The 24,273-nt window shown below is 42.0% G+C and overlaps 4 protein-coding genes across 12 annotated transcripts in view; 3 read left to right on the top strand and 1 right to left on the bottom strand.

Moving 5' to 3' along the window:
- Nucleotides 1-390: 390 nt before the first annotated feature.
- LOC123979422 (galectin-8-like) lies at nt 391-6,379 on the bottom strand. 3 transcript variants are annotated; one of them, XM_046063336.1, is made up of 9 exons: nt 6,060-6,379; nt 5,467-5,701; nt 5,147-5,235; nt 3,771-3,981; nt 3,528-3,647; nt 3,381-3,407; nt 2,132-2,220; nt 1,807-1,972; nt 391-1,659 (listed from the first exon to the last, which is right to left on the bottom strand). In XM_046063336.1, the coding sequence occupies exons 2-9, from the start codon at nt 5,641-5,643 to the stop codon at nt 1,510-1,512; spliced, it is 1,029 nt and encodes a 342-aa protein (XP_045919292.1). In that variant the 5' UTR covers nt 5,644-5,701; nt 6,060-6,379; the 3' UTR covers nt 391-1,509. The 3 variants fall into 3 exon arrangements, with proteins under 3 accessions (XP_045919292.1, XP_045919293.1, XP_045919291.1); XM_046063337.1 differs by having other exon boundaries at nt 6,145-6,379; XM_046063335.1 differs by having other exon boundaries at nt 5,467-6,379.
- LOC123979423 (interferon alpha-inducible protein 27-like protein 2A) lies at nt 5,702-7,192 on the top strand. The gene is made up of 5 exons (XM_046063338.1): nt 5,702-5,717; nt 5,859-5,930; nt 6,085-6,114; nt 6,192-6,359; nt 7,024-7,192. The coding sequence occupies exons 2-5, from the start codon at nt 5,921-5,923 to the stop codon at nt 7,128-7,130; spliced, it is 315 nt and encodes a 104-aa protein (XP_045919294.1). The 5' UTR covers nt 5,702-5,717; nt 5,859-5,920; the 3' UTR covers nt 7,131-7,192.
- Nucleotides 7,193-9,042: 1,850 nt separating this feature from the next.
- On the top strand, nt 9,043-19,832 carry LOC123979240 (interferon alpha-inducible protein 27-like protein 2B). Of its 7 annotated transcripts, none has more exons than XM_046063074.1 (9): nt 9,043-9,147; nt 9,264-9,284; nt 9,473-9,634; nt 14,188-14,433; nt 17,553-17,654; nt 17,820-17,849; nt 18,015-18,173; nt 18,767-18,937; nt 19,119-19,832. In XM_046063074.1, the coding sequence occupies exons 1-9, from the start codon at nt 9,138-9,140 to the stop codon at nt 19,391-19,393; spliced, it is 1,176 nt and encodes a 391-aa protein (XP_045919030.1). In that variant the 5' UTR covers nt 9,043-9,137; the 3' UTR covers nt 19,394-19,832. The 7 variants fall into 7 exon arrangements, with proteins under 7 accessions (XP_045919030.1, XP_045919032.1, XP_045919031.1 ...); XM_046063076.1 differs by having other exon boundaries at nt 18,012-18,173; nt 18,821-18,937; XM_046063075.1 differs by having other exon boundaries at nt 18,012-18,173; nt 18,803-18,937.
- Nucleotides 19,833-22,162: 2,330 nt separating this feature from the next.
- The window catches only part of LOC123979421 (SH3 domain-containing protein C23A1.17-like), a 16,680-nt gene continuing 14,569 nt past the window's right edge, over nt 22,163-24,273 (top strand). Inside the window, exons 1-3 of the mRNA XM_046063334.1 lie at nt 22,163-22,236; nt 23,744-23,974; nt 24,068-24,201. Of these exons, the coding sequence (XP_045919290.1) occupies nt 22,163-22,236; nt 23,744-23,974; nt 24,068-24,201 (439 nt within the window). The remainder of the gene's footprint in view (nt 22,237-23,743; nt 23,975-24,067; nt 24,202-24,273) is intronic.

The raw sequence follows: 24,273 nt of genomic DNA, 5'->3' as shown, positions 1-24,273 counted from the left end.
AAGTGGCATTTTTCTTAAGATTTTAACTAATAAAATGATTAGACACAAGTCAGTCATTAGACACTAGTAAAGGACTTGCAGATGTCCTCCTCAGCTCTACAGAGCATTTTTAGCACTTCCAGCCCATAAATTCACTGTTTGTTTCATTCTGTCAACTAACTTGGCCTTGTTTCAAGACGCAGCAGACTGGTTTTCAGTCAAAAAAACCCAACATTTTTGTGCTACTTCGGCTGCACCGAATGGTTGTAAGACAAGGTTAGCGACTATCTACCTCCTGTAGCTATAGTTAGCTGGAGCAGAAAGAGGAATATTTAGCTGAAGACCCCGTGATGTTGTGTTTGCAGCCTGTTACACCGCCCCCTACTGACATTATACAGTGGATACAAATGATAATAGCAACACATTTATTTATTATTAAATCATTTGATACATAGGGAAGAGTTTTCGTACATATTTTACAACAGTTACAACAGACGGGGCGGGGGGTGGGCACGTGACATTGGAAAATAAATATCCCAGATGTTTGATTTTTTTTTTTTTACTTTTCATTTTGGAGCAGGATTGATAACTGCAGCACAGAGTGGGAGAGCGATGAGGCAAGACATGGTCACAGATGCAGGACTCTACTATATTCTATAGCTTGCATAAATATTGCAAAATGTCATTTGTTAGGGTATTGAAATAGTTTAAAAGGACCCTGTACTGCACTGTGCTTGAGTTCTGCTGCACCATTACATGTTAAATTGACTTAAATGTCAAAAGAGCATGGGACGCTATCATGTGTTAAAGAATCCTGAGGATTACGACCTTTAATAGCAGACTAAACTTAAATGTGGGTATACCGTAAGTTGGCACGTCCTATTTAATTAACATTTTATGTAAAAATAAACTGTAGATGAAAATGATTTTGACCATACATCAAAAATGTTCAAAAAGAAAAAGTAACCACTACTAATTATTTAGTAATGATGACAAATGTTTCCAATCGTTTTATATTAGCTGTACAATAAATTAGTCTTTATTGGGCCTTGCTCCAAAAGAATGGCATCCTTTAGTTTCATTCTTGAGTGCTTAATAACATTTACACATATTTCCTGTTTTAATTATACAGTGCACTAATGGCATATCACAGCAGAGATGCACTAGAGAAAGTACAAGAAATGAACCAAGGCAAACCTAACTTGTAGCTGTAAACAGTCATGGTGGCTCACAGCCTGATGCTCCAGCACAGCTAACTCATGCATCAGTCGTCTAGCCGGGGCTGGAAACATGGACCATTAATGCTCCATGGCAGGACCAGCCCATGCTACTTGGTCACCAAAAATGCTATACTAGCTTAAAATCAGACTTCTGGTTGCTGCAAGACTAACCTAACCTGAAATCAGCACAGGTTTTGCCATTTCCAGCATCCATTGTCTGGGTCTTTGTGGCTAAGCTAATTTAGCATCAAAAACCAGAACACAACAGTGTCTTTAACGCTGGCTTCTATGTTAAGTCTAGAGTCCCGAGTCACCACAGTTTCACATCAGTGAGCTCCAGGTCCCCCATGATCTCCAACTGGTCAATGCTGCTCAGGTCCTGCACCCGATGTCTGAACTCAAACAGGTGTGAGCCATTCACTGCCAGCTTGAACTGGTGGGGCTGACAGAGGATGAGAATCTGACAAAAAAAACAAAACACTGAGGATAGGTCAATTATTTCTAAGCACATAGACATATAGTTAGATATTACAAATCTAAAGTGGTAAACACCCTACACAGATACAGCAGGAAGCCCTTCAAAATAAAATTTGTAGGTGGTTCCTACCTCAAAGTACTCCCCTGACGAGAAGGGAAAGAAGGGCAGCTCCCGCTCCTCCTGACCCCAGGACTCGCTCAGGTACGAGTTCCTGGTGAACATCCCCGACTTCATGCGAGGGTTCAGATGAAGAGCGATGTTCTCTGTCCTGCTGTTGCGGAGGTTCACTGTAAAACTGGAAGACACGTGGACTAGAAGGTAAATCTTTTTTTTCTTTTTTTTTATTAAGAAATGCCCAGAGGGAAATGTTAATTGACATTAGTAGTTCAAATCAGCGAGACATGCAGATTGCTCTTATTTGTTACATTGAGGTGAATTTCTTCTGGTACTTTACCTGTGAGGATACATGCTGACCTGTCCTTTGATTGTGATGTGCTGTCCAGGCATCAGTCCTTTGAGTATACTGCCTTTGTAAGGGAGGCTCTGGAATAAGAATATATTATAATTATAGATTAATCTGCTGATTATTTTCTCAGGAAATCATTTAGTCTAGAAAAACAGTGAAAAATCCCCAATATAATTTCCCACAATCCAAGGTTACGTCTTCAAATACATTATTTATTAAAGCAGTAACTCACATTTGAGAAACTGAGGCAAATGTTTGGCATTTTTGCTTAAAATTTTTTTCCGATCAACTAATCAATTAAAGTTAAAATCTATAAATTTTCCGTATTAAAATTTCTGAAAACAACTAGACCTATGTTATGTATTTTGTTGAGGTGTGTACTTACATAATACCAAATGTTTCCAACAATTTTCAAAACTATAGTAATCCCTAATTTCAGTCAAGGTAATGGTGCGTTTCCTTTGGTCACCAACCAATGGCGCCATATTGCCTTTGCGCATGCATTACTGTTGTGGTGTTCTGCCAGAATCTGTCAGTTTTAAGCCAATTTTTTATAATAATACACTTTGTAGATCTTAGTTGTTACTACTGTATATTTTAACCAGATGAAGGATTTTACTCGTCGGATGTCTGGATCTTAAGTTATCTGAGAAATAAGCTGAGTGAACGTTAGCAGTAGCTCAGCTCTCAGCATCCTGTTGTCCGCCGAACAGCATCGGAGAAACGCTGATTTTTAACATTCAGTGTTTATACTGGTTTTTAATCTGCAGATGTGTTTGTTCTGGAATAGAGGAGACTGCTGTGGATTATTGGGTCCCTCTGAAAATCCAATTTATTACAACTTTGGCGTTATTTTCATAGTTCTGGTCATCTTTCCTATCTGTAATAGTAACATTACAGTTACCAAATTAATTGTTTAGATTAGATTAGAAGTCACAATCCAAGTAGTCAGATTATCACCAACATTACACTTTGGATTTTACTGCCAAATAAAGTGGTTTAGATCATCTAAGCTGTTGGCTTGTTTACATCTGTCTGGTTGCCTGAAGGCTCAAGTTGTAATAAACCAGATTTGTCCTTTAAAAGTCTGAGGGGCGCATTCTAAATTAAACAGTCTGCAGTGCACAAACAGAGGAATCATTGAGGACATGTGCTCCAGTTTTAGTGGCGTCACAAGATGCTGGGCACATATAGGCACAGAGGTTTTGTGTAGATGACGCAAAAAGAACAAACTCACCAAGTCACCTGATTCTGAATATATTGCCTAGAGAGAGAAAAGGCAAAATTTAGAGATTATTAATCAGATATGTCTATAAAACAAACACACATGTGATCAGCTTCTGAGGACAAAATAAAGCAAACAAGGGATGGGAAATCTACTTACTGAGTTTGGGATGTAGCCAATAGCGTGCACCTTGACTTTGCCAGATATAGAAAATGTGTCAACCCTGTTTAGTGGGATTTTGTGCTTGTATTCCAGCAGGTGAGCACCATTTACTGCCACCTATGGGTGAAGACAAGTCTTTCAGTATCCTATTTTTCTGTTACTTACATTGCTGTGCGCATTTGTTGTTTTTAAGTACTACACAGGCTTATCCTTCATTCTCAACAGCAGGGGTTCACTGACCTTGAAGACGTCTTCGTGCACCAGGATGATGGTCTCGAAGGGGGCTCCGCGTTTGTAGGGCAGCTGATGGAGCGTTTCCTCTTTGCCCCAGCTCTCCTGCAGCAGGGAGTTACATACCACACAGGGCGAGCCTTCGAAGCGAGGGCTGAAGTGGAGGGCGACGTCAGAGCGTGGCTTGGTGCTGCAGCCACTCGACAGGTCCATCTGAAACCTGCAGAGAGGGTTTATGATTATTTTACTTTATGTTCACATGGCGCATAATTTCAAATAAGGTTGTGTTTAATCAACCACAACTGACATAACAGGGTGTGACAAACCACAGAGATTAGTAGCTGAGGAGTCAAAAGTGTGGTGCGGTGTCACTGGATGGTCAGCCAGAGGACAACAAGTATTTATAACGCTTAAGTTTCTTTGAGCAACACACTGCGCTGTGGCCAAATCTGACCTCTGACCTCCAGGCGGAGGAGGCACAACTCAAGTCATAGCTGAGCTAAAACAAATCCAAGCTGATCTTGTAGGTGATGTCATTATAAATGGATCTAAAAACTGTGAGGGGAAATATGCTGGACAAAACAGATTTTACTCCACTGTGCCCACAGAACTAGACTAGTTGTTCCCAAACGGATTTGTCCATTACAATGTTTCATTGTCCATCAACACCTTAAAAAAAGCCAACCTTTACATGAAATACAAAAAATATACATTACCCAATATAACCAACAGCATATTTTACTTATGTGCAAAATTACACAAACAAAATCTAGTTCAATTAAGTCAGCAAAAGGGTTTTTTCAGGGTGATTAAGAATAAGCTTATACATTTTAGTTAATGATAAAGTTACATCCATTTTATTTGGATTTGAATTTTGGGAGATGAACAGAAATCCATGTGGTCATTTTAGCTGAGAAGGCTGCCAGTGTCTGTGTGTTGTATAGGTGGGCGAGTGCTATAGTTTGAAACATTTTTGGGACCCACAGTGAACGGTAAACGGTCTGTATTTGTATTGCACCTTTTACGTCTTTCCGACCGCTCAAAGCACTTTCACACCACATCACATTCACACACTGATGAGCAGAGGCTATGGTACCAACTGCTCACCTGAAACAGAAACTCGTTCATACATTACATTTCATACATTGGGGTTCAGTGTCTTGCCCAAGGACACTTCAACATGCAGGGATCGAACCACCGACCTTCCAATAAGTGGACGGCCACTCTACCCCCTGAGCCACAGCTGCCCTTGCTGAACTACACACAGGGTTTGAAGTTTTGCAGATGAAAGTATCACAGGCTCTGGGGTTTACTAATCAAATCTTACACATATCCTTAAGGGTGGCACCTCCTCAGTATACCTCTCTAATTTAATTACATCTTACCTGTCAGCATCTGGGGGCACGGTGCCCTGGACGATGATGATCTCCCCAGGGTGCAGACCTCCAGGTATGGGCCCTGTGTATGGGATCACCTGAGGTGGAGAGCTGACGTTAAAGCACCGGAAACCTGCACTGACTGCAGCTGAAGACATGAAATGAGGGAGCTAGCATGAAACGCCTCTGTGTGTCATATATTAGCAGGAACAAACACAACACAGCGACTTGCACACAGTAACAAGCTGTATTAATAAGCTACATGAGGGTCTATTGATCATCGCATGATGGCATCAGAGGGATGTGGATAATGATAATAAGCCTCTTACCGGATTCAGGACAGTGTGTTTCGCATTTGCCACAGACATCAGGCTTCTCGTGTCAGACATGCAACATGCAGCTGTGCTGAAAGACAACGGAGTCTGTGGTGTCTGCGGTAAATATGACCGGTTTTGCAGCTCTCCTGCACTACACAGAGATGATGGCAGTTGGCATCTTCTCTCCATCAGCCCTTAACACCACGCGCCTGCGCAAAGCCTACCACGTGATCGGGTCAGCTGGACGCTGAACAACAACAGAGGTGCAATGTCACTTATTTTATACTGTTAAGATTTTTTTTAATGTCATAAGCTAGAGTTAAGAGAAAAGTTGTTTTAAAAAATCCATAGTTAGTTGAGTTTCAACTTCCTGTTCTTGATCCCCGTCGCCCTCTTCTGTTCAGCAGGAATAAAGCCTCCTGGAGTGTCATTTCCCAAGAAACCAAAACTGGTCAGACTAGAAGAAATGGGTCCTGGTAGGTATCGCAGACGCTAGTGATTATTTTCTTTTCTCATAACGTATAGCCTGTGCTTTCCTTATATAATTTTAACAATGCCAAGATACCATAGCTACTGTCTTTGATGAAACCAGATGAAACGTTAACCTCTGTTTTCTATCCTTTGTCTCAGGAAAAGCTGCCGCCATTGGAGCAGGAGTAGGTAAGAGTCTGGAAAGTCTTCATGGATCACCTGTGTTGATTTGTTAGACTGACTTTAACGCACTTGTCTCTGTGCAGTCGGTGTAGTTGCGGTGGCGGCGACTCCTGTTGCCTTGGCCGGTGTAGGTTTCACCTCGGCTGGAATAGCAGCAGGCTCCTACGCTGCTAGCATGATGTCTGCTGCTGCAGTCGCAAACGGAGGAGCGGTGGCGGCGGGAAGCACCGTGGCTGTTCTGCAGGCAGCAGGTAAACAGCATTAACCTACTTGATTTTTTTATGGTGATTGTTTTTAATAGTGAGATGATCAATACCGGAACTGTAATCAAAGGGGTATCATGGACAAACCAGGAACTGAAACAACAATAATGTCACAATAGAGACAAGGTAATTTTCTGTTCCAACACTTCCTGATCTCTATCGGGGGTTATTAAAGTAGGGCCTACATAGATGCACTTAAATAATCCTCCTGTATCATTATATATATATATATATATATTATTTTTTTGTAGGCCTACATGTGTACTAGTATTTGGGCCAGAATGAACATCTGTTAGATTGTTTTGTGTAATGTATAGGTCTACTCCTTTTCTTAGGAAAAAGGAGCTTCCACTGTGGCCCAAGGATTTTCTCTGTTTCTTTGGGTCAGAAGCTCTAAATCGTGGGCTATGAGCTCTCTGTCCCATGTGAAAAAATGTTCTCACTTTACTAAATATCACAGTGTAACTTATTTGTTTGTTATGTGGATAAATAGTGCAGTATTCAACAAAACACAACACAGTACAATTTAATAATACTATATACTGTGATGACAATAGTACTACTGTGTTGGCCTGTTGGTTTGAGAGCAAGGCTTTCTCAGCTTCTCTGTGACTGGATACCTTGAATAAAAACCTGTGTAATCTTGCTGTAGGTGCAGCTGGTCTGTCAGGAGCTGCCACTGCAGCAGTGGCCGGTGTTGGCGCAGCAGCTGGAGCAGCAGCGGGATGGGTGGCTAGCTTCTTCACCAAAAAAATCTAAGAATAAATGATTTTGAAATATACATTTATTGAATGTATTCATGCATTAAATCTCTAAAAACATACCGTGTCATCTGTAATTATCTCCATTCCTCATAACGTCTACCTGAAAGCACTGAGTGAGAAAATGAATGAAAGTGTTCACTGGTTCACTAAGTTGTTTTTTTTTTTTGTTGGTTTTTTTGTGACCACAGTAAAGTTGTGGGCTGTAAAACCAAAACACTGATGAATAATCCAATGAATCTCATACAGCAGAGGGGAACTGCATAGTTAGGAAATTTTCAGCTGTGGGTTCATAAGAGCAGCACCTTTTACTTTACATTCATTTGATCGATTTGTTGGAATATGGATTAGTGCCTCTAACACCATACTTGCTATCAGCCCATACCACTGGATCTGTTGTTTCCTGTGGTGAAGGAGACAGTGGGTTAAGGCCCTTGGCCCTCAGCACTGGTGCCTATCAGGGCTCTTTTCCTTATACACCAACAGTTTCACAGCCCAGCATAGTTCAGTAACCATCCTGCAGTATGCTGATGTTACAAGCACAATAGGCCTCATACCCCAAAACAAGGAGTTCTGTTATGTTCATCACAGACTCATTTACAGTTCTTGTCATACAATTGAATATTTCTCAGACCGCATAAACAAAAAAAGCCCAGCAGAGACGGTTCTTCCTCAAAACCACTGAATCCTCCTTCAGTGTTATACAGCCATCATTGAAAGTGTCCTCAGTACATCTACAACAGTTTGGAACAGCAGCATAGACGCTCACACTCCCATTGTCAACAGATGCTCCAAAACCACAGGCTCTCCGCTCCCATCAGTTGAACCACTGTACAACAAATGCAGAATCAAATGGGCAAGTACAATATGTAACCCATCTCATCCTGCTCTCTGTCTGTTTCAGCCTCTGCCCTCTGGGAGGCACTACAGGTCCTTTTCCACCAAAACATTTTTTTTTTTCTGCACCAAAGGACAAAATTTTGTGTGTGGCATTGTGATACATTCTGCTCTTCATTATCTAGGAATATTGTGATTATTATTTATTGTGTATTTAGTTACATCTTCCTTTGTGTTGTGCTGCTGACGCTGCGTACTGAGTTTTTTTCCCCATGTTGTACTGAAAACAAATTCCAGGTGGCTATTAATGTAAAATGAGGTGAAATGTCATCCTCATGGTTGTGTCAGAGGAAAAGTCAGGAGGTCAACCAGAGTGAGTAGGTTTCATCATGTCAGTATGGTCTGTTTCTGTTTTTGTGAATACAGGCTTAATATAAATGCAGTTATTGACAATAATCCACTGCATCTGTGTCTATTATGACACTCATCATTGGATATATTCACCTGTTTCCTGAAAACTTGAACAGCAAAGGATTCAGATGTTGCCCGTCTGAAAGAAAATGAGTTTTTAACTTCACCCAGACTAATCATGAAGGGACTTTCAACTGAGGAGGGACTTCACTGATAAGAGTCTAGTATTGCATCAAGATTTAATTGAGTTTTCACCTTTTACTGCAATCAACTGTCAGTGTACATGAACATAAATGGTGAAGACATTATATCCTCAAAGTTGCTGCAGGTCCTGCATGCTAGAACAACACTTGTATGATCTCTTAAATATACAAACTTAATTTTGTACTTTAGTAATTACGTTAATCTTGATCGGAGCCACCAAAACCTACAGGGTCAAAAGTTAAGTATTTTTTTCAGTGACTTAAAGATGAAAGTCTGTCCTGAAGGCAGGTTTGAAGGAGCAGTCAGAACTAAACTGTTTCAACAACTCTTTAGTTGTTTCTGTTTGTCATCTGATGCTCCAGTTACAGTCATGACTTACCACCTTAGAAATGTTTACTTGAGTTCATTTGGGTTAAATTGACGCAGGGACTCGGTGACGCCCTCACAGAGCGCGTGTTCAGATATGAACATAGTTTAATTTGTCAAGAAACGAAACCTAACACTCGGTATATAAAACTGTCCACTTCGATGGTCATCACGGAGAAAGACCACCATGGACCGTGGTGAGTTTAAATTTTTCCTTTGATGATACTGATACATTTTCCAAATGTATGTGTCTTTATAAAAATGTAATAATGATTTTAAGTGACCATAGAAAATGACTTTGATTTGGTTTCAGTCACTGCAATCGCTGGAGCAGGTAAGTCTTTGAAAAACCTTTATGGATCACTTGTGTTTACTTTTCCAACTGATTTTAATACACACTAATCTACAAAAGTCATGTAGATGTTAGACTAAACCCGATTTTAGGCTATCGTGTGCAATCGAGTGGCCAAACAAATTAACACACTGTCATCGTTTTTTCTGTTGTTTCTTGTCCCTGTGCAGTAGTTACGGTGGTCGCAGCTCCTGTTGCTCTTGGGGTTGCAGGTTTCACCTCGGCTGGAATAGCAGCAGGCTCCATAGCTGCTAAAATGATGTCAGCTGCTGCAGTTGCTAACGGAGGAGGAGTGGCTGCAGGCAGTTTAGTGGCTACTTTGCAGGCAGCAGGTAAACACCATAACCTTTTTTTTTATGAATGTTAATCTAGTAGTTTTAACTTTTCTTACCAAAAAAAATCTTCATTTAAGTGTATCAAAAATACTTGTAATGCTTTTCCAAGGTACCATGAAATCACTTGGCAAACCCTCTGTCGGTCTATTGGATTTATCCCTTCACCAGAACACTGACTCAGCTGATTAGGTGGACAATGTTTGAAAACTACAGCGTTTCTCTGATAAATCTGACATATATTAACAGAGCAAATATTAACATGTGAACGCCCAGATGAAGGTTAGCTTTAAAGTTGCCAACAGTTTAATGTTTAACTAACAGTTCTCTAATGAGTCATAATTGTTTGGTAATGTAGGGCCTTCTTTGCGTCATCTGAGCTACAACAATCCAGTGGGGGATGGGTTGACAACCTGCTGTTTAACTGCGTTGTAGCACAAAGTTGTTAATGACAGTAAGGCACATATGTGTGCATTGAACAAGTTACACCATCACATGGCATTGTAAAAGTAGCCTTATGTTATAACAACTATGAAAATGCTTTATTATAATTTTTTTTCGTGCACAACCGACAGAAACTTAAGAAGCGCTGAAAGTAGCAGGAAACATTTACAATGACCGTGAGGGAGGTCCTAAGGCATTTATTAGTTTCTGACTCTGATGGGGGAAAAACAGTTTCCAAAAAACTACTGTATCTCTGAAGACTCACCCATGTAGGCTATGTGATCTCCTTTTGATAACTAATGCAATAAGTAATGTAATATTGTTTCACTTCCATTCACTGAGCCTCCCCTGAAGCAGTTTGCAGCCCCCCACCTCACACTTTGAAAACCCCTGAGCTAGAACATTATGTAAATCGGTAAATATTTTAGCCTAGGGTACTAAAACAAACACCAAAAGTTAACATGAACTGTTAAGAATTATTTTATGCTAAAAATCGATGGAAAGCTGGCAACCCGTTTCTCACCTTGACCTTCTTCTTCAGCTCTGGATCAATTTTCTGTTCTGATCTCAACAAGTCTGGGTAAATCGCTGAACCAATTAGAAGCAGCATTTTTATGATTTAAGTATTTTACAATATTTTTAAACTACAAAGTACAAACACTAAAGTAATTTGATACAAAATATAAAGCTATTTCATATCAACCCTCAAATACAAATTATAAAATCCTATTTGTATTTGAAACACGTATTTTAAATACATGTATCGTAAATACTGTCTATCCCTATACCTAGAACTGTCAAATCTGAACTAAACTGCCACAGTTTGTCAAGATTTTGTAAAACACTGTTTCAGATTTGTGAAAATCTATTTTTCTTCTTTCTTTCTTTCTTGTTTTTTTCTTAAGTTAGTTAAGTTCCTTCAGCAAAAACTGCCAGACCAAAACTCACCAAAAGTGGCAGTTGGGTTGTAAATTCCACCCACTACTCAGGCGCATAGAAATTCACTCATTGACCTCATGGTGGCGCTGTAACAATCAACTTTACGTTTTTGCAATTGTCTCGAAACAGCTTCTTTCATCTGTTAAGGCAGAAAATTGTGTCCTCTTACATTTAATCTTTTATGTATGTTCTTTTACCATTTTTATTATTACTATTGTTATAACTAATTTTGTTATGGCTTATAGATACGTATTGTGTTTTATCCTTAACCTTTCCTCTCCTATACTCCTTATGTTAGTCTGTCCACATTTACTAGGGTTTAGGTCAGAGCTGTGAGATTGTTGGTGTTTTCCTCTCGTTGTTCCTCTCCTCTCCTAGAATGTTCATTCAAGCCCGAGAGAGGATCTCTGTTCCCCAACACATAGAAACCTAGACTGTGTAAATGATGATGCAGCCCTTTGCTCAGGGCCAGACCCGATGTTAATAAAGTCTTCAAAGACAACGGTTGGTTGGAACTCAATTTGTGGTGTAGCCTGACCAGAGTGGCTAGGAAGGTGGTAGGAAGGACTCAAACATCGTATGTTCCCAGATGTGATTGTTTTATTTACAGTGGTCTGCAGTACACAACAAACAAACAGACTTAAGAAAATAACTCATTAAACTTATAGCACCACTAACAAAAGGCACATGTTAACAACCACACAGCCTCACCTCTTTCCCCCCTTGGGAGCACAAATCCCTCCATTTATATAGGCTGTTCAATTCACACCCAAACTGCTTCAGCCCATCCCTTTCTGATGCAGGTTGATCTACTCCATAACATTACTACCTAGAACTCTCTTAACATTTGGAATTCAGTTACTAGTTCACTCCGCTCCAACTGACTAGAAAACAGGTCAGGGATATTTACACATTTATTTATAATAACCAAAAACAACCAAAAAAAACATTCCTTTAAAGGAAGAAACCCTCTACTTGGTTTGGCCCGGTGATGTCATCCATGACCACCCTATTCCTATAAAACAGGAAATGCTTAGGCCGGCCCCTCCCCAAACAACTGTCCTGCATGGTCGAACTGAACAAAGGAACAAACAATTGTAAGTATTAACACAGGAAAAAAATGAAACCAGGTTTAAACTTGCAACCTAATAAAATGGAGCTGAAACTAACTTATGAATGTGTGTTTACTTTAACTTATCATATGCTTTGCTGTAGACTGTAACATAATGCAAACACAAACAACCCGGGATAGTAAGTGGTGCACTTTTAAACAAGCTATGGTAAATTACAAAAAAAACCACTTGTATAAACTAGAAGGTGTACTATAGATAATAACCTGTATGGGACAAGTGGTGCGCAAACCCACTTTGGCACACAATTATTTGCTTAATCCCTCACCAGGAATATAATTTCCACGACATCATTTTAATCTCTGAATTTTTCTGCACTAAAATGACAAATTGTGCTTCTTTTTCTAACTTTTCTCCAAAACCTATTTTTGCAAACTTGACAAACACCGTTTAGCCAGTCGTTCAGAAACTTTGCAAGGATTACCTACGGACTGATCTAAAGTTATCAAAAGAATATTGATATGTCAATCAGTTTACTTTTACAAATAATCATTACTTTGGTTTCTTAACATACAATTTTACATAAATTCTCGCAAATCAAAATTGGATGAGGAGCACTTGTTTGGATGCTCAGTCCGAGCTTCGCTGAGCAGTCCTGGGATCTTCTGCCACTAGGGCGTGCCACAAATGCGAAAAGCGCATTTTTAGCCCGATTTGCTGCTCGGAGAATTCAGCGACCATCAGGCTGTGATCGGGAGTAAATCAGCCGTTGATCTGCAGCCGCCAGACTAGGCTACTCAACAATGCACCAAAACGGCTCCCCGACACATTTCTGACACATCACTGACGATTGCAAGATATCTCACATGCCAAATATCTGGAGGAGTCAGCCGACTCGACATCCACATCCAGCCGTGAGAGCTGGCAGAGCAGGCAGCTACTTTTTCACTGCAAAACACTTCTTACTCCCTTCCAGCTCTCTCTGTAGCTCAGACAATCCCTGCTACCTGCGTGTGCTAATCCATTCTTTCATCCAGATTCTTTTCGCTTGACATTTCACGTGTGTTTTCTTGACAAAACGTGGTTTGGAGACCAGCGTCGGGTGACAGAGTCGTCAGCTCATGTAGTGTGTGACCCCCTGTCACCGATCAGTCACATAGTAAGTTGACAAGTTGTGTAGTGTGATCAGCACGGCCATTGGCTGACGCTGAAAGTCGTGTAGTCTGCACGAGCATAACACAAATTCTCCTTGAAGCACAAACATATATTCACTTTCCCACCATTCATGAAATTGCCTTCCTTCTGCATAAATTTATTTCGTCTTGGACATTTAGTGATTGTTTGTATACGTTTCTCATCTCCACTTGTCGGAAAACTACTGTAGAGGGTTTGGAAACATCCCAATCTAGTGGCGGGATGCCGTCACTTCTCGGGTCACAAAATTGACCTATATTGTGGGAGATGTAGTTTATGGCGGCATAGACTTTTATTTTAGGACAATCGTGAATCTTTAAAGATTTCGCAGGCCACATACAATGACGTGGCGGGCCGGATTCAGCCCGCGGGCCTTGAGTTTGACACGTGATCTAGATGGCAGATAACAACCATGTGGTGTGTTGTCAATTACTCAATGCAGCCATAGTGAGTAAAAGTTTGCCTATTCTAGTTGGATCCAGTGAAAATTTCTCCCGCAAATTCTTCCCACTACTCAGGCACATATAATGACACTCATTGACCTCAAAGTAATGCTGTAATAATCAAGTTTCCATTTTTGCAATTATCTTGAAAACGGCTTTTCTTTTATCACTTTAATCTCTTGAGTCATCTACATCTGGTCTTCTCCTCTGAAAATGTCAAATGTTGCATTTTTGGTGTCCTCCTTGGATCCCGATAATTGCTGCTTGCGGCTATATTTAAAATTAATTTTAAACTTGTGGTTTTAAGATTTCTATCTTAATGGTTAGATGATTATTGCTGGAATGATAAACACATATGTGCCCTAACATGTCTTTCTAAAGTGCAACAACAACATAAGAACCTACACAAATATCTCATAAACCTGGACTTGATTATTTTAAAAACAGTATAATCTTGCTGTAGGTGCAGCTGGTCTGTCAGGAACTGCCACTGCAGCTGTGGCCGGCGCTGGAGCAACAGTGGGATGGATGGCCAGCTTCATCCCCAGGAAATCAAAGAATGTCTGTGAGAAACTGCCACTGGAGTATCAGCTGGAGCATCAGCTAGAGCAAGAGCTGCAGCATCAGCTAGAGCTGCAGCTGGAGCTGCAGTGGCAGAAGCACTGGGATTGCTGGCTAGCTTCATCAGATGAAAATGAGGAAAGAACAAGTACGGGGTTGTGAGCACTCTTTTATATCATGTACCTGCTATTTATCTCGGTGGAAAAAGCAGAGAGAGATAGTTGTAGGGCTTATAGGTGCTGTACAGTGCCAAAAACAGTGATGAAGGCAATGAAAAAAAATTAAGTTGTCATAAATCGGGAGAAATTGAGAGAATTATGACCCCGAGAAGGCAATGAAAAACAGGAGGGCTGGCAAGTATGCTTTGTGCAATAAATTTAAAACCTGTCAAAGATACTGGGTCAGTGTGTCATCTGTAAATATTTCTATTCCTCATAATGTCCACCTGAAAGGACTGAGAGAGTAAATGAATGAAAATATTCATTAACTTTTATTCTGACCACAGTAATAACACAGTAACACTGGCATGTATTCTGATGTAAACTGATAATATTGATTTACTAACAAAGGCCACACCTGCAAAGAGGTAGATTAGACACAACTTCTGCTGTTTTTTCCTTATCTAATGAAATGTATGAAATTAATTGTCCTTATGTACTTTATGTATAGCTTTGGCAATATTGTTGCTATACATTCATACCAATAAAGCTAATTTGAATTTGAATTTGATTTTATTGCATTTATTATTGCATGTTATGGAGGTGAGCTGAGATGCTGTGAAAGTGATGGATTAGGGATCCAGAAGGATCTTTCGTCAGGGCAAGGGAGAATTCTTTCATGTTACAAAAATCATTACAGACAAAACTGAAGTGTGATGAGAGAATCAACAATCAGTTTCAGTCCTTCTCTGATTGCACATTTCATTCAGCACTTGTTTTGACTCCTCACTGGAATGTCAATCATCACATGGGCCTGTCACTTAGTGTCAGTAAATGCTTTGGTGTCACTAAAGCTATGAAACAATAACTTTAAAATTGTGGTTTGTCCAGACTTTTGAATGGGTTGGGCCCATGCACACACACACACTCTCTAGCTTTGTGTTTTTACAGGAAACACTGTTAACGTTAACACGTCTCTCATCTCAGGTTTGTTCCCACAGGACCTGAAAACTGCAGTCATTAAGCCACTCTTAAAAAAGAGCAATCTAGACACGTCATTATGAGCAATTACAGGCCCATATCAAATCTGCCGTATTTAAGTAAAATCATTGAAAAAGCTGTTTTTCAACAGCTTAGTGCTTTCTTGGCACTAAATAACTGTTTTGATGTCTTCCAAACAGGAGTTCGACCACACCACAGCACTGAGACAGCTCTTGTTAAGGTCTTCAATGACATCCATTTGAACACTGACAGTGGCAGAATTTCAGTCTTATTGGTATTATTGGATCTCAGTGCTGCATTCGACACCACAACGGTAGACCACAACATATTACTCGACAGACTTGAAAAGTGGGTGGGACTTTCTGGTACAGTAATAAACTGGTTTGAATCCAACTTAAAGGACAGGGACTAATTTGTGTCTATACGTAATTACACATCTGAGCAAAAAAAAAAATTACATGTGGAGTTCCCCAAGGCTCCATTCTGGGGCCTCTTCTGTTTAACATCTACATGCTTCCATTGGCTCAGATTATATCACCAGGAGATTGTATGATATGTATTGAACAAATTAACAATTGGATGTGCCAGAATTTTCTTCAATTAAACAAAGATAAAACTGAAGTTATTGTTTTTGGAGCCAAGGATGAACGATTAAAAGTCAGTGCTGAGCTTCAATCGGTAAACCACAAACCAAGCCAGAAATCTTGGTGTGGTCATGGACTCAGACCTGAATATAAAGCAGCCACATTAAGACAATTACAAAGTCAGCCTACTATCACCTGAAGAATATTTCAAGAATTAAAGGCCTTATGTTTCAGCAGGACCTGGAAAAGCTTATCCATGCATTTATCTTCAGTCGTCTCAACTACTGTAACGGTATCTTTACAGGGCTCCCTAAAAAATCCATCCGACAGCTGCAGCTGATTCAGAACATCCTCACTAAGACCAAAAAAGTGGATCACCTCACTCCAGTTCTGAGGTCTTTACACTGGCTTCCTGTCTTTTAGAGAATCAATTTTAAAATCCTGCTGTTAGTTTATAAAGCACTGAATGGTTTAGGGCCAAAATACATTTCTGACCTTCTGCTTCGTTATGAACCATCCAGACCTCTTAGGTCATCTGGGACAGGTCTGCTTTCTGTCCCCAGAGTCAAAACTAAACGAGGAGAAGCAGCGTTTAGTTTTTATGCTCCATGTATCTGGAACAAACTCACAGAAAACTGCAGGTCTGCTGAAACTCTCAGTTCTTTTAAATCAAGACTGAAGACTTTTCTTTTTACCACTGCCTTTAACTAGTAGATTGATAACTTACACTGCACTGTAACATTTACTGTCCTGTTTTCTTTTTCCTTGTTTTAAGATTTTCCATCAACACTATTTAAAAAGCTTAGAGTGCTCTTTTGATTCTACCATCTCACACGTCTGATCCTCAGTTAATAGGGCCAAGTAGAATTACAAGGATTAGAGTCCCTGTTTTGACAGGGCCCGCTGTCAACTGCTTTTACCAGAGTTTGTAGCATGGATGATCTGGATTTACAGTGATGACTGTATCTAAGTGTCCCTATGTATCCCAAAGTGTTAAAGGGTTAGAGTCCCCTTAGACTCCCCTTAGAGTCCCTATGTAACTTGCTGAGCAGGGTCCGCTGTCAACTGCTTTTACCAGAGTTTGTAGCGTGGACAATCTGGATTTACAGTGATGACTGTATCTAAGGAATAAGGGTTAGAGTCCCCTTAGGGTTAGAGTTAGAGTGTAAAAAAAAGGGGGCGATAGAGTGGGAGATGGGGAATCAAAGGAGTAAAATAAGCAAAGATGAGAGACCTGCCTGTTTTTATTTTCTATTTAACTTTTTTTAAAACTTTTTTTAACTTTTTTTTATTTCCCTGTTGCTTTTATGTTTTATGTAGAGCATTTTGAATTACCTTGTTGTTGAAATGTGCTATACAAATAAACTTGCCTTGCCTTGCCTTATAGTAATCCCTATTAGTAACCCCCGATTTCACAAAATATACCTGTAAAATAAGACATAGTCAGATTGATCATCCGATGTTCCAGTTATAGTCCTGACTTACCACCTCAGAAATGTTTACTTGAGTTCATTTGGTTTCAGTGAGGAGGAGGGCTCTGAGATGCCCTATAATTTCTGAAGAAACCAAACCTAGGCTGTATAAACCAGCGCAGTTCAGTACGGAGAAGAATAGCATGGACCCTAGTGAGTTTTCACTTTTCCTTTCAGATACAGTTTGTTTAAATTAGACTAGGCCTACTTGTACCTTTTCCTTGTATGTTTTCTTTATAAAAATGTAAAAATGATAGTAACCATAGCAAATGTAATGTATAGCTATAAATGTTGTTTTCTGTTTTCATCTTGTTTCAGTTACGGCACTCCTCGTTGGAGCAGGAGCAGGTGAGGAAAAGTTTTATGGATCACCTGTGTTTACGAATGATTAACACACACACAAATGTTAAACTAAACATAATGTTAGGCTGTCATGTGCGATCCAGTGGCCTAACAAATGAACACACTTACCAACAGCGTTTCCTCTGCTGTGTTCTTGTCCCTGTGCAGCAGGTGCGGTGGTCGCAGCTCCTGTTGCCTTGGCCGGTGTAGGTTTCACCTCGGCTGGAATAGCAGCAGGCTCCTACGCTGCCGGCATGATGTCTGCTGCTGCAACTGCTAACGGAGGAGCGGTGGCTGCAGGCGGTTTAGTGGCTACTTTGCAGGCAGCAGGTAGACCTAAACACCATTACTTATTTTTCAAGTTTATTTTAAACTTGTAGTATTAACTTTCAATTTAACGTTCTGCTTTGAGAACACCATTAGGCCTACTTGATTTTTCCAGATGAATTTTACTCTTGTGATTTGTGTGTCTTACTATTGCAACATTGAAGTCAATGGGAATCCTTCGATCCTCCGTTTTGCACCTCTTTATGTTTGTGAAAGCCTGTTAGACATAGGCCAAGCCTTAAAGCAGTCTGAAACCCACTTTCAGATTTGTAAAACCTTTATTGTATTTGTGAAATTGCAAAAAAATGAGATTTTTCACAAGGTGAAGATCCAAAAACACTGTAGACCTGTCAAATCAAGTCATAAGTGGTCCCAGAGAGGCTAAAGAGGCTAAACAATTTTTGTGGCGAATTGTGAAATCTGTATTCTGAAACAATGCAACCTACACAGGTGTCTCACAAACCTGGAATTGAAAGAAACGATAATATCAAGGAATAATAGCTTTGGGTTTACATTACATTGTTTAGGTAGAATATAATGTCACTACTGTGTATAATAGTGCTAGTTTCATTTAACATTTCTCAGCTTCTCTGTAGCTCAATACCCTAGATGGAAAACCTGTGTAATCTTAGGTGCTGCTGGTCTGTCAGGAACTGCCACTGCAGCTGTGGCCGGCGTTGGAGCAGCAGTTGGAGCAGCAGGCTCCTACGCTGCCAGCATGATGTCTGCTGCTGCAGTTCCAAATGCAGGAGCGGCGGCTGCAGGAGGTACGGTGGCTGCTTCTTAAAAATAATTTTAACCTTGTGGTTAAAAAAAATATCTTAATGGTGAGATTATCATTGCTTGAATGATAATCACATATGTGCCCTAACATGTCTTTCTAAAGTGCACAAGTGTCTTGCAAACCTAGAATTGATTTTAAAAAATACCTGTGTAATCTTGCTGTAGGTGCAGCTGGTCTGTCAGGAGCTGCCACTGCAGCTGTGGCCGGCACTGGAGTAACAGTTGGAGCAGCAGTGGGATGGATGGCTAGCTTCATCAGAAAATCACGGAATGTCAGTCAGGAACTAGCACAGGAGCAGCAGCAGCTAGAGTATCAGCAAGAGCAGCAGTCACAGCATCAGCTAGAGCAGCAACTGGAGCAGCAGTGGGAGGAGCAGTGGGAGGAACAGCTGGAGGAGCAGCTGGAGCAGAAGCTGGAGCAGAAGCTGGAGCAGCAGTGAAAGGAGCAGTGGGGTGGCTGGCAAACTTTATCAGATGAAAATCATGAAGGAAAAAGATTAATTACAATTTTTTTTAAATTACAAAATATATTAATTGACTTACTAAAAAGCATAATTCATACTTCACAACCTTGAGACCTCCAAAATCGGCAGTGGGGGGTGGGGGTGCACTCTTCTGCGTCACGTGAATGCTAGTTTTCAAATTGGACACAGTAGAGAGAGAGAGCTGTAGTGCTTATAGGAGTTGGTCAGTGCAAAAAAACAGTAATGAAGGCAATGAAAGACACAAAGTTGTGAACATTTGTCATAAATCAAGAGAATTGTGACCCCGGGAGAGGGCAATGAAAAACAGGAGTCTCCCATGAAAATCAGGAGGGTTGGCAAGTATGCTTTTTAATCTCAGACAGCTGAAATGTCAATAAATCTAAAACCTGTGAAAGATGCTGGGTCAGTGTGTCGTCTGTAATTATTTCCATTCCTCATAATGTTCACCTCAAAGGACTGAGAGAGTAAATGAATGAAAGTGTTTGTTATATCTGGCCACAGTAAAGTTGTGGACTGTAAAACAAAAACACTGAGATGTATACTGTGTTAAAAGTTGGCTCCTGCTTGTAACAAAGAGAGGAAGCTCACGCAAACATAAGCTTAATGGTTTTATTGTACCAACTAAACATAAACAAACTTCAAGGCAAACATGAAAATCAGTATTATCAGGAGTGTCATAGTGTAAGATGTAGTGAGTGCAAAAAGAAAAGCTACATAATAAATCAAAACTGAAGAGCTGGCGTGTCCCAGGGGTGGTGCATGGTGCGGTGGGAATCAAAAGAGCGCGAGTTGGCAGCCATCTTAAATACATCTCAGCCAGGCTGAACAAGTGAGCCACATCTCCTGACGACCCTGGCCTTGGCTCTGCCCATAGACAGCCTGGAACTCACAAACACCAAGTGGAGTGGTAATTACATTCAAATCTTAAAGTTAGAATATCAAATTTTCCTTAAGTACAGGATTGATCACATGAACAATGGTTTCTCTGGATGTTACAATTACCTTTTCCGCATAAGTCCTGTTTACCAACTCCCACTCAGCAACTCGGTACCTTAGAAGCAATTTAAGAGATAGGAGAAAGAAACACTGGAAACAGATGAGAACAGGAACTGTAACCATTTTAAATTTATGCTCTAGACAATGCATCAGCCATAACATTTTCAGAACCTTTAATGTGCCGAACATCAAGATGGAAAGGCTGTAAGAACACACACCGTCTCATCAAACGCTGGTTTGGATTCTGTAACGATATACACTGATAATTATAATGTAACTGTTATTATAATGTAAACACAGACCACACTTGCAAAGATGTAAACTTGGAATAATTTATTGCATGTTATAGAGGCGAGCTGAGATGCTGTGAGAGGGATGGATTAGAAGATGCATCATTTTCCCTTTTCTGATTGCATATTTCATTCAACACTTGTTTTGACTCCTCACTGGAATGTGAATCATCACATGGGCCTGTCACTTAGTGTCAGTAAAGCATTTCAATTATGACATAATAACTTTAAATATGTGGCTTGCCCATACTTTAGACTGGGTTGGGCCCGCGCACACACTTTGGAATAGCATTAATTTACCATTTCTGTCTTTGTAACTCATATCTAATTTAATCACTAACATTCAATTTATGATGGAAATAAAAATTTACGTCGCATGTGACAATTCACAATATAAAAATATAATGGAATATAATGCAGTAATCAGTAGCTTGTGTGGTGTCCGAACAATAATGCTGCGATGATGTGTTGAGAAGAAATCCGCTTGACACTGTTCTTGATCATCAAGGAGTTCAGCATCAATTACAAGCTCTGCAGCAGCTTGGAGAGTGACCCAGCCCGATGACCACTCTGTCTCTCTGTACATCAAACACAGCTTATATAGGACATGTTTAGGCATCTGTTAGACACCATATAAGGGTCTGAGTCTCCACCTAACCACTGACCTCTGCTCTCCCCTTAAAAGGTCACTAAATCCTCTATCCAGCTGCTACAGTGCTATGTTAAACTGTTATGCATCAAATGCACATATGTTATACACCACACTTGTTTTTTTTTAGCTTAAGTTACTTTTATTTTGGACAATTCACATTTGTTCCCCTTCGAGGGAACTTGAACTGCGTCGGTGACGACACTATGGGAACGCCTCTGGGCGTGGCAGGGCTGAACTATGAATGAAACTACTCCAATCCTATTGGTGTTACTAGAACGGTAGTGTGTGACGGCGTAACCGGAGAGGGTATATAAGCACGCCGGCACATAGGACACATTAGCTTCTTTCTATTCAGCAGGCACTCTGGCTATGTTTGGAAGCTCCATCATCCTACCTGAAGTCGAGACAAAGCAGCAGATCATGTCGAAGCGATTCCGACAGTGGATGTGCGTCTCATGCCTGGGGATGTCGCATGCTCAGGCAGCTCTCGAGGGGGCTGCCTGCGACCATTGCGAGGCCCTGCCCCTGAGGGTGCTGAGGTCTCGAGCGGCTCTTTTTCCAGAGGATGGTCGGATGCGCTCACCCCGTGGCACAGGCCCCGCGGTCGCTGGTGCGTCGCGGCGGCTCCGATCCTGGGGATCGCAACGCGAGATCGCCGTGGGTGCTGGAACGGCTGAGGCCTTTTCCCGTCCCCGATCGGGAGCCCGTTTCTCGGTTTCTCCCACTCGAGGGGTGAGTCCAGAGAGGCTGACACGATCTGGCTCTGAGGAGCTAGATGTGCTTAGCATGGAGAATGACTTCGGGGAAATAGAACGTCATCAGCCCTCGCCAGGATATGAGGAGTTGTTAGAAGTGGTGACGTGGGCTGTGGCGCAGGGAAACAGAACGTCATCAGCCCTCGCCAGGATATGAGGAGTTGTTAGAAGTGGTGACGCGGGCTGTGGCCAAGCTGCACATTGATTGGCCACAGGCAGTGCAGCAGCCATCGGTGGGCAGCAAACTAGACGAGCGGTTTCTGCAACACCGAGTGCCACCCCCGCATCAGCCCCTACCATTTTTTCCCGGAACAAACCCTTCTCTGCACAGCTGTCTACGTCCCCCCGGCTGGACTAAGGCAACGTGACAGAGATCAGATAGCACGGCTACGGAGCGATGCCGCAAGTGGAGGAGGCACTGGCTAGCTACCTCTCTCCCAACCTCGCCTCATCCCTCCGGACGCCGGCGCTCCCCACCAAGCCGTGTCGGATGATGTCTGATTTGGTGGGCAAGGCCTACATGGCAGTGGGTCGAGCTGGTGCCAGCCTGCACACGATGGCTGTCTTGCAGGCATACCAGGCCGATCTCCTTCGGGACTTTGACGTAGGGGGAGAGGTCCCTCTGAGGAGGACCTGACGGAGCTCCGTAGAGCGACGGACTTGGCTCTCCGTGTGACCAAGGAAACGGCCCGTTCCATCGGCCGATCCAAGGCGGCTTTGGTGGCTACGGAGCGCCATCTGTGGCTCAGCCTATTGGGCATCCAGGGGAAGGAGAGGGCTTTTCTCCTGGATGCGCCCCTCTCGCCTTCTGGCCTGTTTGGCGAAGCAGTGGATGCTGTCGTCAACAGGTTCCAGCACGCCAAAACTCAGGGAGAGGCGTTTGAGCGATATCTCCCCCGCCGACTCCAGGACCGCGACAGCTCAGGAACAGCGGACGCAGCCTTCGTCCAGCACCTACCGCCACAGCCAGAAGCAGAGCGTCTCTTCATGGGATTTCCCTCAACCAACCTGGGACGCAAGACGGCGCTCTCGCCCACAGCCCCCCGGGAAGACGGATACAAAATGTTCTGTGCAATTCCAGCTAATTAAGTGCAGAATATTAATCCCTGCAGGTGCCATTATTAATGTGCATAGTTACGTTTTTATAAGTGGAATTACCAAACCCAGTTGAAAAATCTGTACATGGACAAAGCTGTCAGTCACTAGTAATAAAGTGTCCTTTATATTTTAGTAGGTTGATCTTGATAAGAGCCACCAAAACCTACAGGGCCCAAAAAGTATTTTCTTAGTAACCTAAAGATGAAAGTTTGTCCTGAATGCAGGTTTGAATGAGCAGTCAGAACTAAACTGTTTCAACAAATCTTTAGTAGGCCTATTTCTGATTTTCAACTGATGTTCCAGTTATTGTCATGTCTTACCACCTCACAAACGTTATTTAGTGGGGACAAGGACTCTGTGGCGCCCTCTTTTGTTCAAATAGGCTATGATCATTACTACTTGACTTCATGAGGCGCTGCGCAGCGCTGAATTAACGTGTGCATGCTGGACTCAACAGTTGCTTTTCTTTCTTTTGACTGTTCTCTGTCGCGGTGGCAGCCCGGCTGTCGGTGAGTGTCCTGTTTCTCCTTTCCCTCACATTCTGGTTTCCCCTGTGCCTCCTCTCTCTCTCTGTGTGTGTGCTCTCTCCCTCCCTGCTCCGGAGCCCGGCTGGCTACCCACACCTGCACCTCGTTTACCTCCATCCCCGGCCGCCGCACCTGCCAGCCATCAGCCTCATCACTGCCAGTATATCAACCCCGGCTTTCCACTCCACCCTCGCTCGATCGTCGCAGCTCTTGACCTGGTGTCGCCGCTTCGTTCTGGCTTTATTTCTTATACTCCTTTTGCCTCTTGTCCTCTTGCCTACTAACCCTGTCTCTGTGTTTTTCCCCGCCAGGTTCACTCACCTCTGCCTCCCAGCTCGGCCAGCCGGGCTCGCTCGCCTGCCTCCTCCTCTCGCCGCCTCCACGACACCCCCCCCCCGGCTTCTCCACTCGCACCCCGCCTGGCCCCCCGTCTCCGTGTCCTCACCTACCCGTCTGCCAGCCTCCCCCCTAGCCTCCAGCCTTGTGCCCTCCGTTCCTCCAGCTTCTCGGTTCCCCG

Source organism: Micropterus dolomieu, linkage group LG11 (assembly GCF_021292245.1).
Source record: "Micropterus dolomieu isolate WLL.071019.BEF.003 ecotype Adirondacks linkage group LG11, ASM2129224v1, whole genome shotgun sequence".
Taxonomy (NCBI): domain Eukaryota; kingdom Metazoa; phylum Chordata; class Actinopteri; order Centrarchiformes; family Centrarchidae; genus Micropterus; species Micropterus dolomieu.
Note: the sequence above shows the minus strand (reverse complement) of the source record. Positions and strands in the feature narration are given on the sequence as shown.

What these genes read in the sequence shown, in the direction of transcription:
- LOC123979422 (XM_046063335.1), bottom strand. Translation starts at nt 5,643, where the DNA reads ATGGAGAGAAGATGCCAACTGCCATCATCTCTGTGTAGTGCAGGAGAG. An exon ending in AACACACTGTCCTGAATCCG is followed by an intron (nt 5,236 to 5,466) that starts GTAAGAGGCTTA and finishes TCTCCACCTCAG; the next exon opens with GTGATCCCATACACAGGGCC. An exon ending in TGCACGAAGACGTCTTCAAG is followed by an intron (nt 3,648 to 3,770) that starts GTCAGTGAACCC and finishes CTTCACCCATAG; the next exon opens with GTGGCAGTAAATGGTGCTCA.
- LOC123979423 (XM_046063338.1), top strand. An exon ending in CGCCATTGGAGCAGGAGTAG is followed by an intron (nt 6,115 to 6,191) that starts GTAAGAGTCTGG and finishes GTCTCTGTGCAG; the next exon opens with TCGGTGTAGTTGCGGTGGCG. An exon ending in GGCTGTTCTGCAGGCAGCAG is followed by an intron (nt 6,360 to 7,023) that starts GTAAACAGCATT and finishes ATCTTGCTGTAG; the next exon opens with GTGCAGCTGGTCTGTCAGGA.
- LOC123979240 (XM_046063073.1), top strand. An exon ending in TGAAAATGAGGAAAGAACAA is followed by an intron (nt 14,434 to 17,552) that starts GTACGGGGTTGT and finishes ATTTGGTTTCAG; the next exon opens with TGAGGAGGAGGGCTCTGAGA. An exon ending in CCTCGTTGGAGCAGGAGCAG is followed by an intron (nt 17,850 to 18,011) that starts GTGAGGAAAAGT and finishes GTCCCTGTGCAG; the next exon opens with CAGGTGCGGTGGTCGCAGCT.